General features: G+C 35.6%; 1 protein-coding gene and 1 pseudogene across 4 annotated transcripts in view; one reads left to right on the top strand and one right to left on the bottom strand.

Annotated features, from left to right (window-relative positions):
- LOC101884202 (uncharacterized) overlaps positions 1–13468 on the bottom strand; it is a 51360-nt gene that overhangs the window by 31574 nt on the left and 6318 nt on the right. For 2 of the 4 annotated variants that reach the window (XR_012401967.1, XR_012401968.1), the window contains exons 2-7: positions 11696–11726; positions 7799–8866; positions 7503–7658; positions 7272–7367; positions 6184–6312; positions 1823–1958 (exon numbers count right to left, since the gene is read on the bottom strand). Coding sequence is in view for 2 of the 4 variants with exons in the window: in XM_073947102.1 (XP_073803203.1) it covers positions 5995–6312; positions 7272–7367; positions 7503–7658; positions 7799–8866 (1638 nt within the window). In the remaining 2 variants the exon portion in view is untranslated. Of the gene's footprint in view, positions 1–270; positions 1959–5513; positions 6313–7271; positions 7368–7502; positions 7659–7798; positions 8867–11695; positions 11727–13468 lie in introns of those variants that run through there. The other 2 variants (XM_017355296.4, XM_073947102.1) reach the window with 2 other exon arrangements.
- Positions 2456–5912, top strand: LOC101886176 (pseudouridylate synthase PUS7L-like; annotated as a pseudogene).

Genomic DNA, 13468 nt, shown 5'->3' with positions numbered 1-13468 from the left:
GAAAGAAGACAAATTCTATAAAATCTGGCAACCTTTCATGGCTTACTTTAAAGACATAAATTCGACAGGAAATAGTCAAATTGAAGAGGATTAGACCAATTTAGTTTAAAAAGAGAAGAGTTTTATTATTTTATTTTACATTTTCTTTACTCTTAATTATTATTTAATATTGTATTTATTATTTGTTTTCTTTTTGTAATTTTAATTAAAATTAAAATTCTTTTTTTATTATTATTATTTATTTATTTATTCTTTATTATTATTTTTTTTGTATTAATCTATTATTACCATATTTATATACAGATTGTTTGTATATTACACGCTAAATTGTCAATTGTGGTGTGAATGTTTGTGTTTGTTAGTCCAAAGATGTAAGTTGTTGTGTTATAAAATCAAAAAACAATAAAGAGAGTTATAAAAAAAATTTAAAAAAAGAAATGCAAAAGTTTGGTAAACAATTGGATATTTATATGCAATACAATAATCTAAATGTTATAATAACCAACATGTTTCATATTATTGAAGAGAAAAGAAAGCGTGGCTAGAACTGTGACTATTGATATATGTACATTTCCGTTATTTGAATAATTTGGATATATTGCGCAGCCCTAGTAGCCAATAACACCTGGCTTGTGACATCAGAATGCACGTCGCTATCTACTTTGTTTACAAAGCCAGTACATTTGCAATTGGCGAGTATAATAATAGTATAGTTGGCCTGTACAATTCTGATAGGCTAACATAGTAATAAACTACTTATAATTTAAAGCAGCCAAATTCACCAAACAACTCTACTTGTCACGTTTGCTGTTAATGCTTATTTGCATTTGCAATTATAATACTTTCTCAGGTTTCTGACTGGATAGTTAGGTTATACAGGAACCTATTGCTCTTGACAGTGTTACATGGCATGTTTTACATTCGCTAGCTTGTTTCGATTAGAAAAATTCATTTTATTAAGAATACATATCCATGTACGTGTGGACTACCCCTTAAGGTAAATTTTTCTTAAGATTGGTGAGGATTGTTGACTGGTAATAGACAATGCATTTTGACTTAAACAAATTTTCTTAATGTTCACATTGAGTAGACTGGGAGGCCTGTCTACATCGTTGCCTTTTCTCTGTGGTTAAGTCATTCGTCACTGACACCAAAGCCTTTTGAAAACCCCTGCCCGGATGAATATTGTCAGAATTTCAGGTTGCAGCATTCTTGTTGTGTAGCCAGTAGGGCTGTGCGATAATGAAGAAAAATGCAACAGTTTGGTAAATAATGGGATATTAGATATGCAATAATATAGTAATAATAATCCAACATGTTTCATATTATTTAAAAGTAAAGAAAGCATGGCTAGAACTGTGATTATTGCCTGGCTTGTAACATCATAATACACATTGCTATCAGCTTTGTTTACATGAGGCAATGCTATTGCAATTATTACCTTTTTTTGGTTGGCTAGTAGGTTTACAAAGACACCTGTTGCTCTTGACCATAGGTCTCAAGCTCAGTTCCTAGAGGGGTCCAGCTCTGCACAGTTTTGCTCCAACCCTAATCAAACACAGCGGATCTAACTAATCAAGGTGTTCAAAATTACTACAGACTATTAAGCTGGGGTGAGTTGGAGGTGGTTGGAGATAATCTCTGCAGAGCTGTGACCCTCCAGGAATTGAGTTAGAGACCGCTGCTCTTGACAATGATACATGGCATGCTTTACATTTATGCGCTTACTTGGATGAGAAAACCCGGTGGGCCATAAGGTTTAAGAAGACTTAAAGTATTTAAAATGTATTGACTGCACTAAATGAACATCATGGACACCTACCTGGCGAGATGTTCTGAGCTTGTCCCACCAGAAAGAGGATCTGGAGAAGGCTCAGGACATGTTTGAGAGACTGGTGAAACTTCTGCCCCTACGACCTGGACCGGAATAAGCTGTTTCAAATGGATGGATGAATCTCCTAAAAAAGACCACATATTAAGGTTTGGTTAAATTAGAACCATTTGTTCTAATGAAATTAAGACGCTAGAGGAACGGACAGGAGTAAAGATTTGAGCAGCTTTGGCAAGGGATTGATAATTATGGCAAAGTGACTGAGATGTGCACCTGAAATGGCAAGGCTTATGGGTTGCTACAGGACAGCAGTGGTAAAAATTTAGGTGATCTGCGGAAAGCACCAAATGTTTATGCCGAGCACCAAAGAGGAGCATTGTTGAAAGTGGCTAGTGTACCTTGGAGCAGTAAGTAGGTTTAACATCACATGGACATGTGTAAGTGTGAATAATTTACCTGGGAAGTGATGGCACAAAAATGCCCTGGGCAATGTTCTGCTGGAAAACACTGAATTTAACCATTCATATGGATATAAACTTGACAGAGGAGCATGAGTGGTGGAAGTGGCCTCTTTCAGCGGGGTAGTGCACCCTGCACACATTGCTCGGGACTGGTTTGAAGAACATGATGAAGAGCTCAAGGTATTGCCCTGGTGTTGCAGATCTCAGTTTAATTGAGTATCTGTGGTGTGCTGGAGTGTGCTATGGAGACCATGCAGAGCAAAGTACTAAAGTAAGTAGTCATAATGTTTTAGCTCATTAGTGTATGTTATTATGATATTACATCCACAAGCTTGGGTGTTTTTCTTTCTTTCTACTAAAATTACATAATCTTTTCTTTTTTTCTGAAAATCTAGTGCTGCATTGTGAATAAATTTCCTTTCTTTGGGGATCTTTATAAGAATATCACAATGATATCTTAAATATTAGGTTACACTTAATTTTAGGGTGTCCTTGTTACACATGTAAGTACAAGTACTTAGTAACTATACGTACTATAGAAATTCATTCATTTTCTTTTCGGCTTAGTCCCCTTTATTAATCCGGGGTCGCCACAGCGGAATGAACCGCCAACTTATCCAGCAAGTTTTTACACAGCGGATGCCCTTCCAGCCGCAACCCATCTCTGGGAAATACTATAGAAGTTACAATAATGCAGCTAACCTGCATTCTAACCCCAACATAGTAAGTGCATGCGGTTTATTAATAATGTTAACCAGTTAAATGAATAGTTACACTATAACAAGGACATCTTAAAACAAAATGTAACCAAATGTTCTTATTTGAAAACATCGTGCTCATTAAAGAGCCCTTAAACCCTTTTTTCTTCAAGTGTAGAATTTATTCAGAATGTAAAGTTTGTTGGACACACTGTAGCTGACAAATTCAACAGGAAAAATATCTCAAAATCAAAATGGTGTTTAATTATCGAGCCTGCCAAGTAGCAGATGTTACACTGATGAAATACAGTGTACAAAATAATTCCAAGTCATTTTCATGAGGAAGCATATGGTTTTTGCATTTTGTTGTTGTTGTTGATGTGAAATGTACAGAATGTCCCCATATGCTTAATTAGCAAAGTCAAACGTTGCTTCAAGTAGTTCACATAGCCTATGTATATGATGTATAACACAAACAGATATGGTTTTGTATAATGTATAGCGATTATATATAAACATAATTATGATTATAGTCAATCATGTGCCATATTTAGCTATTTTTTTGCGCTGTTTTTTTGTTTGGAAAATGCTGACCCCTGATGAGTCACGCACACGCTGCAGTCTGCAGAGCAGAATCATTAAATGTCTTTTTCTATGCATTGTATAAGAGAGGAGAGAGAAAAATAAAAAGATTTAAAGATACCTTTACATTTGGAGTCATGTTTTTTGTTGTCTTAATTATATTATGGGGTCTAAATTACCATAAGTATGAGACGTATTGAATATTGATGACATTAATATATGTCAAATTTTATTAATTTGGTTTGATTAAGGTGCTGCTGTACTTTTTAATGGATATTGTTAGTTAATTTTATATTATTTCAGTTTTGTTTATTGGCTTTTTTTGTCTTTGCTAACTTTACATTTATTAAATTGTTTAATCATTTTTTTAAAGAAAATTTTTAACTAATTTATCCAAGTAACAATATTATGGTTTTAGATAAGAACACACAGTTAAAAATGAATGTTGTCAAAGTAAATTCAAACTCAAAAATATTTTTTTAAATCTTAAACTATATGATAGTACAACTGTTTTAATGTTTGAATTTTACTGTCACGTTTAAAAAAAACATAATATTACATGCTATTTTGTGTCTGGCTCTTATTATAATAAGAGAAACAAATGAACAATATATTAACAAACTCAAAAACTAAGATAAGTAACATAAGCACGTTGTCTTCTGCGCTACTGCGCCTTTAAGAGCGCGACCACGTGTTGCGGAAACTACCGACAACAACAACAACAACAGGACGCGGGTGAGTAAAGAAATTCTTAAACAAAACTAGATTTTCGTAAAAAATCTGCACTGTTTCTGTTTTAACAAAACACGAGCCATTGCAATAATATTTCAACTGTTTATTTAATATAATAATCGTAACGTTAACACGCTCAGATCAAAATAATTCATTATATATATGCAAACAACATGTACATCCAAGCTAATAAACCTCTAAAATGATCGAGTTTTATCATTCAGGGCTCAACAATGGAGAGAAACACTCTCCTGCTTTATATCAGACCATGAAGGCTTCAATGGAACCTTAAAAAACTCACCTCAAGACTTTGCTGTTATAGAGATAGACGCCAATGGACAACTTGTTAACAGTGTAAATACTGATGAAGAAGAAAGACCTCCTCAAGCTACAAAAAGGATTAATAAATTAATATCATCTAAACCAGATGACACTGACAGTTTAATTCAGGATTGTTTTGATCTGAATCTAATCCTGGTTTCAAGTGTGAGCGTGGAATTTGAAGCATTTTACTAATAAACTGAAAGTGAAACCCTGTTCAGATGATCAAGAAAGGGTGGAACTGTCTGATCCGGTTCAGAGAAGATCCAGACTTCCAGGAGCTCGCTGGTTTGGCCTCTGAATAAGAAGCTGAGGGGTTTTTCAGGTTTATTAATGCTAAAACACCTGGTTTTGTGTTCACCTTCTTGCCCGATGACAGCAAGGTCAGTTCATCATTTTGTTAGCAGGCGTTCTGGGAAGCTTGTGGAAACCAAGAGCTTTGTGGACCAGCAGAAGACTTGCATTACAGTGAGACTGAGGGAGAGAGGCAAACAAGCCAAGAAGAGAACGATGGCAGACTGTCAAATGCAGGAGGAGAGTTTATACACACACTGAAAAAAATTTGGAGTAGGATTTACTTAAAAAAAGTTAGGAAAGTTTTTTCACTTAGAAAATGTGAGTAATTTCAATAGAATTCCCAAGTAAAAACTAAACACAAGGAACTGTAGCTTTAATTAGAAAATCTCAAGTAAAGTTTACTTGGAATTTCCCAGTAAACTGTATTGACTGTTTGTTTATATATTTTACTTAAGTAATGCTTATAAATGTTTTTTTTTTTACACAATAATCCTAGTTATCTTATTTAAAATTTTGAGTAACCTTTACTTTAAATATTATTTGATGTTGTTGATGTATTTAAATGGTGGTCAACAAAATAACAGACATACATTTTACTTGAATACTTTTATTTCTATGAGATTCCTTAACAGATGAGAGCATCAGATGCACTATAGTGCATTTTACTCCAGGAAACTTTTTTAGAATATCACACATGCATTAAAATGCATAAACATTTAAACATATAAACATAAAATATACCTTTTTAAATATAACAAACATTTTACAAAAATCTCAGTTGCAGATATCAAATACAAAAGTGTGAAAGTGCAAATAATGTCAAACTAGTAGCTGCCTTTCATTAGGTAACTTTAATTTCAATAAGATTAAACTAAGGGAACAAAAACATCAAAAAATAAAAAAATAAAACTCTGCATTTATAGTCTCCAGAAGAATGGTTATGTTAAACAGTACTGTAGTTGAAGTTGTAGTTGTTTTCTGAACAACCTTTCATGCAAAAAAAAACAAAAAAAAAAAACAGTAAAACAGCATAAGTAGTGTAAATAAGTGCAAGTAGTGCTCAACTAGCAGATTACATTAGAAGCTTTCTATGCAAAGAGTTAACCTTTGGAGAGAATTTTAAAGCATCTAGGCCAAGAAAGATTTTCTGAAACACTTCAAATGTGTTTCTCAGCTTTGGGGGATAGCTTAGGTTTAGGGAGTAAATGCAGCCCATGAGTGAAAGACATGCATTTGTGAGATTTTTACATCCCAGCAGCACCTCAGTTCCCTCGATGACAATGATGACATCAGATCTACTGGCATCTTCCTCTTCTACAGATCTGCTCAGGACGATGATTTTCATGACATGACTGGCGAAGGTATCCTTAATCATGTCTCTGCTGACATCCTGTGAAATACACAAATCAGTGCAAAGTGGTTAAAATACTGTACAGTATCACTTTTTCAATTTTCCTCAATGGGTTCCTGTTCTGAGACAAACTGTCCACTAGTCTTCAGTATATTTAGCATTTTCTGCATATTTAAACCCAATATGCAGTTTCTTCAGCAGTATCTGTATGCTGTTAAGTAATACTTTTACATTGAACACAATAATGAGACTCATACACAATTATTACAGTAGATAGAAACATTTAGTGATGCTAATAAAGATAACACTGTACATTTAGAGTCAGGAGGGTGTAAACCTCTGGAAATGATAATTAGTGTAAATTATTATGTCTTTTGGGAAACATTTGAATGGTTTCTATAGACAATATATAAATGAAAGATAAGAAATATATACAAAATAACAATTTACACTGGAAATCCTGTCTAAAATTTTACATACACCTGACATTTAAATGTATGGTGCTGCCTTCTTGACCATCACTGGGTGTTCTATAAGTTTTGTAACAATGGTGTATAAGCCTTTCAATTTTCCTCAGTATAAAAACATGGATCTCAGCATCATCGTCAGTGCTTGACAGGGTTCAAATATGCAGAAAACAAATACAGTATATCAGTCAAACCACTACTGTCTACATCCAAAAATCAAGGAAAAATAGAAATGGATGTAGCTGTGTATGTAGCTAGCTAACTGCTAGCTGCTACACTAATTATTGTATATCCATGTCTGGACCCCGCCTCCCAGTATGACGTTAGATGACCCAAGACTTGACGACGCCAGGCCATGTAAGGACTTCAAACAAAGTCAGCACTAGACTAATAATTGATTATTACTTTTTCTTTGATTTGTTTCAATTTATTGATCATTCAACAATGTGTGTTTTGTAAAGCTGCCTTGTAACATTGTACACTGTAAAAAGTACTATACAAATAAATTTGAATTTAATTGAACTGTAATACCTGGTGGTCTTCAATGAGCTCCTCAGCTGATTCTCCAAGGAAAGACAGGAGGCAGCGAATCACAACGTCTCGCCTATCTTCAAGCCTATCTTCTTGCTGTTAAAAACAGAAGTAAAATGCAGCGAACATTAAATGTGTATACATCTACATATAACAACATATTTACAGAGTCAGGAAGCAGCATACCATCCCATAAGTGATTCACAATTGTAAACAAAATTTACATTTTACCTGGCTGAGTGAATCCAGCAAATGTCTAATTCTTATGCCAGCAACCCCACCCTTCATCTCAAACAAAGCCAGGAGTTTTGGAGTATAGAAGTCCAGCTTTTCCAAGAATGTACGCTCCAAGGAAATTGTGGTGATTCTTCTAAATTCATTCTTGATCTAAAACAGAAAATAAAATGTAACACAATCAAGTGATGATTAGAGTTGAGTGCACTGGTAAATTTTTGTATTGCACTTCAAAAAATTTATATTTGAAATCACTGCATATTATGCCAACAAAGAAAAGAAGTGAAGTTTACCTCAGATTCACAGAAAAGGGCTGGCCATCTCTCCATGAAATCTTTAACAGCAGGGCAGTCCTTAACTACTTCTGTTCTTCGATAGGAGAAAGTCTTCTCCATTTTCTCGCCAATGATGTTTTTGTTGTTTTTCTTCCTAATTTCATTAAGGAGATCTAGTCTCTCCTTCTCCAAACTTTCTCCTGTTTCCCCAAATGGAAATGGTGGCAAGTAATTTACTTCAGCCTTCCTAGGTCTTTTGAAGCCTTTTGGAGTAGGGTTTTCATTTGTCTTCCTTTTCTGGTTCACCTCAAGCTCTGGGCAAGAAAGCTGGCTACCTCTTAATTTGGCTCGATAATTTCCCATTTTATATTTAATCCTTTGTTGCCACCCATATTGTCCATTAAAGGACCCTGGCTCTTTGAGGCATGGATACTTTTCAATCAACATCTCCACTACATTCATAATTTGGACACCTGTTGGATATGCAGTGTAACAAAATATTGTCTCTGCTAGCGTCTCAAGGACACTACTTGTCACTCTATGATTGTTCAAGAGAGTGCCGTCCTTTTGGTAGGCTTTGTTTCCATCTGAAAGCAAGAGCTCAGTATCAAAGGAGAAAGTAGGTACTATAAACTTTGTTGGCCATCCTTGAGAACGGCATGATGTGGTAGTCTCAGAGGACGATAAAAGAACAGTGTCCTGAGATCCGCTGGATGTGGAGTCAGAAGAAAGGTAAGTGTCACTTACAGGAGTCAGCCCAACAGTGTCCTGAGAACTGCATGACCTGGCATCAGACTCTGTTGGTAGAGTTGATCTATTCATAGCAACCATATTTAGGGTGATGGGTTCAGTTTGTACTACTTTTAGAGTACATTTATCCTGCACATCATCTACTGAGTCCAAATTGAAAAACTGTCCCCCAAATTCCATGTCTTCATACATCAAAGTAAAGCATTCTAGAATACTGAATGTTTCTTGGATTATACTTTTGAGCTCCTGGAGAGTACTGGGGATGCCTGAGGGCAGAACCAATTTGCGAACATCATTCTCTCCAAAAACTAATCGCAGCTTTGCTGGGGTGCACATCTGCAACAGATACAAAAAAATAAATGAACAATTTATTACAATATGAATTAAGTACAATATTAACTTTGATAATCATGTACCTAAACAGAAGGAGTAATGTAGTGCTTTAAGGTAGTTAGTCGTCTTCCTGCAACAGTGTATGCAGCCAGAGGATAGTAGTCTACCATTTCTTTTTGCTCCAGTATCTGAATGTTGCCTGTGTGTTCCAACTCATAGCTCCTAAAGTGCTCGTTATACCATGTGCTTAGTAGTCTGACAACAAAGGCCAGTTCATTACAAACGAAGATAATCTGTAACACCTCAGAAAAGTCTGGCAAATCTGCAGTAAAGCCATGACATAGCAACATCCCTGGTTTGTAGTTGGTGCCTGAGAAGTGCATATTGTTTGCAACATGCACCACTGTGACATGTGGATACCTGTGTTGCACCAAATCTTTTATTCCATCCTTTAGCACATCCACAGAGACTTGTGAAGTTGTTGTGACTGAAAGTGATGACTTTGTCACATTTGAATCATGGAGATGCAATGCAACCATGAGCTGGTGTTTTTTTGCAAGGGACAGCAGTATGTTCCTGAAACAGCCTGTTTGTCTGACAATTTTTTTAAAAAAGCTATGTTTAGCTTCAAATCTCATGGTCCACAGGGCTGCCAAAGGACCAAATTCCTGAATAAGCTCAGGGTAGTGTTCGAGAAAGTGGTGTTTGGGGAGGAGCTTTTCTTGAGGAAAAACTTCCAGATATCTGTTTCGGTGCTCAGATATTAAAGTGGCAAGGTAGCAGATGCTCTGCTCAGTATGCACTGGGGCCACTGCAAGTTCCACAATGTCTTTAAGGGTCATTAACATCTGCCATACTTCATCATCCTCAGGTACTTTCAAACCTATTATGAGAGGCAACAGACGCAACAGACACCAATTTTCGTGTGCATTCCCTCCTACAGTTCTTTTTGTGGCAAAATGACTAGGAATCACATGTGGACGATTTGTTTGGTCACTCCACTTATAAGGGAACTGTTGAATGCAAGTATTGAGCTCCACAAGAGAAAAATATCTCTTCTTGATGAAGTCTTGAAATGACAATGCCAGTTCCAATGGAACGACACCTTCAAGAAGGTCATGTAACACATCTGGTGGGTAACCAGATGTTACATGAAAATGTTGTAGTTTTTCAGACAGTGCACACTGTTTTTTCACACCATAGCAATGAGTGGAAATAGGACTTGACATAGCCGTCTCAACATGCAGAGTGTGCTGCTCTTTATCTCTCCTCTGAAAAAGTCCAGATCTTACATCTGTGGTCTGAAACTGGGACCTTTCTCCAAGACAAAATCTGCAGACATTAGATCCTGTGAAGTTTTCAACGAATCCTCCCAAAGAATGGGCTCCCAAATTATCAGCCACCACGCTCACCACAGTGCCTTTCATGATTTTTCCTAAACTTGGAATAAAAATACCATCTTTTTCCAAGCTTTGAAGATCTGTCAGGAGTGGCTCTAAAACTTTCTGATATCCAAATCGCTTTGTGTCATCTGCTTTGCACAGAATAGCTAAATTGATAGAAGCTAGTGTTGATCGTGCATGTGCTGGAAAGTTTCCTAACACCCAATAGACGGCCGTAACTTTGAGGATCTTGCGGGAAGTTCCCAAGGGGTTGCACACTTCGAAATCATCGATATACAGAATAAGACTTAATCTATCCTCATCTCCAGCCAAAAAATAATTTTTACTGAAGTGAGATCCATCTTGGAAAGACTGGTATTGTGATGCACATCCAGATTTTCTTTGAGTGACCAAGTCTTTTTCTTCTACATTCTTCAAGATTTGCAATAACGACTGAAGTATTGGGACATACTGGAATGTTCTGTTGTCTTTATTGTGTAGTATGTATTCTACTGGTTCAACGACTGAAAAATGTGCTTTCATGAATTGTGACCTCTTAAATGACGTCGAAAAAGGGCCATCTTTCCCTAGAGCTGAACTTAAAGGGTGTGATTCACAAAGATTTTTTACCAAATCTGAGATAACCGCTGAATGTACTTCACAGTTATGTTTCTTCAAAGTGGACTCAACAACATCTTTCAAAACTGGAGCAGATGCAGCGGAAGATAGGAACTGAAGGTCATCTACAATTTGATCAATACACTTGCCGGACACATTGAAATTACTTTGCAACTTTAGAAGAAGTTGTCCAAACTTCTTCTTTACAACTTCAAGTAAGTTCTCTCCTGCATCAACCAAAGTTTCATCAAGTTCTGTGTCATCATCAGAGACCTCTAGATCATTTTGAAAAGCAGCAGGATTTGGGTATTTTTTCAAGACTTCAGTTTTAAAATCTTCAATGGAGTGTGTATTGTGTTTCCTGTGTTTATGAGTCGCAAAGGTTGAATAAATGTTGGTACTGAAGCTGCAGTTTTTGAACACACATGTCATTACCTCATACCTCCTCATATGGCTTCTAAGGTGTTCAAAATATTGCTTCTCCGAAGAGAATGGAGTTGCACTGCATTTTAGACAACTAAATGACAGCACCTCGCTTGGTTTGTCTGATTCCGTGTGGTTTCGGGATAAGTGTATCTGAAGGGCATTAAATGTTTTAAATGAACAAGGACAATCTGCATAAAGACATGGTATTGATGATTGACGGCCTGCATTTCCATGTTTGAGCCTTAAGTGTTTTAATAGCTGTAGTCTTCGGTTTGACTGAAAGCTGCATTTTTTACATAACCACCTCATTCTCCAGCACCTAAAGTTAACAAACGATGCACATGTGAATGCATACTTATTGCTACCTATCTGTGAGGTGTGCTGTAATAAAGTATTGCCAACTTACCTTGCATTAGCTTGAATACTGAGTGCAATATCTGTAAAAGAATGTAAGAAATGTTTATGTCAGAATTAATTTTTAACTACTTGCAAATATCAACCACGTGTAAAGTAGATATTGGTCAGTAAAAGAACATCATGAAACAAAATACAGGCTTTACAACTTATGTAAGGTTGATTGTTAAGTAATTAAGATTTATTTAAACAAGCATTTAGACTTGTGTAAATGCAAAAGTGTGCAGTACAGTCACCTTATCGATTTCTATATATAGCTATTATACCCGATAGTATAGGTAAACAATATAAATAAAGTTCAAGGTAATATTTGCCTTTTACAAGTGCATTTTAAAAACTAAGCTTAATCCTGTATGATTAATACGCGAAAAGCAGGGTGATTATTAAATTTCGGCAGCTCGAACTTTTCTGGGACAGAATGCTTGAACACGACAGGGCAATGTATGGAAGCCCGTTCCCGCCACTAAATAAAAAAAAATGTAATAAATAAAATGAAATAAAAAAAATTCTAAAGTCAGAATTCTGAGTTAAGTCGCAATTCCGAGTTATAAAGTCAGAATTCTGAGTTATAAAGTCAGAATTGCGAGTTATAAAGTCAGAATTCTGAGTTATAAAGTCAGAATTGCGAGTTATAAAGTCAGAATTGCGAGATATTAAGTCAGAATTGCGAGTTATTAAGGAGTTTCCTGTTATGGCGACTGACCATAAATGGAGTGTTAAAGACTCACATTAGCCCATAATCACAACATAAAGCCTATATCCAACTGTTTATTGTTTATCACGCTTTTAAAAAGAAAATATAGGCTAGTTAAACTAGGCTGTCTATTTATTTGTATGGATTTGTTCTTTATAATTATGCCACTTACAACATTTGGTCTAAATAGCAATTATAAAGCATTAAACAGAAACTAGCTGTAGCTTGTGTGATTCCTCCAAAAGACTAAAATTAAGATTTCTTTATTATTTCTGTATTATATGTGTAACGATATGATTTACATTTTGTTACAGCTGTTGTTTCACGTTGTAAGGGTGCCCTCATGTGGTGTACATATGTACAGACATATGCAGGCTATTGTACACAGGGATAAAACTAAAAGGGCTGTATTAGTTCATATTTCAGTTCAGTAAAAGTGTCAACCAAATACTGTGTCCTCCTGGCCTTTATTGGGAAAATTGGGCTGTGAATCCATACCAGATCACAAGCAGAGAACCTGAAAGAGTCTTTAACACACATTTATGGTCAGTCGCCATAACAGTAAAGTCCATAACTCGGAATTGCGACTTTATAACTCAGAATTCTGACTTTATATCTCGCAATTCTGACTTTATAACTCAGAATTCTGACTTTATAACTCAGAATTCTGACTTTATAACTCGCAATTCTGACTTTATATCTCGCAATTCTGACTTTATAACTCGGAAATCTGACTTTATAACTCGGAATTCTGACTTTATAACTCGCAATTCTGACTTTATATCTCGCAATTCTGACTTTATAACTCGGAATTCTGACTTTATAACTCGCAATTCTGACTTTATATCTCGCAATTCTGACTTTATAACTCAGAATTCTGACTTTATATCTCGCAATTCTGACTTTATAACTCGCAATTCTGACTTTATATCTCGCAATTCTGACTTTATAACTCAGAATTCTGACTTTATATCTCGCAATTCTGACTTTATAACTCGCAATTCTGACTTTATATCTCGCAATTCTGACTTTATAACTCAGAATTCTGACTTTATAACTCGCAATTCTGAC

The sequence above is a fragment of the Danio rerio genome, chromosome 4 (assembly GCF_049306965.1).
Source record: "Danio rerio strain Tuebingen ecotype United States chromosome 4, GRCz12tu, whole genome shotgun sequence".
Lineage (NCBI taxonomy): Eukaryota > Metazoa > Chordata > Actinopteri > Cypriniformes > Danionidae > Danio > Danio rerio.
The sequence above is the reverse complement of the archived record's forward strand: the minus strand, read 5'-3'. Positions and strand labels throughout refer to the sequence as shown.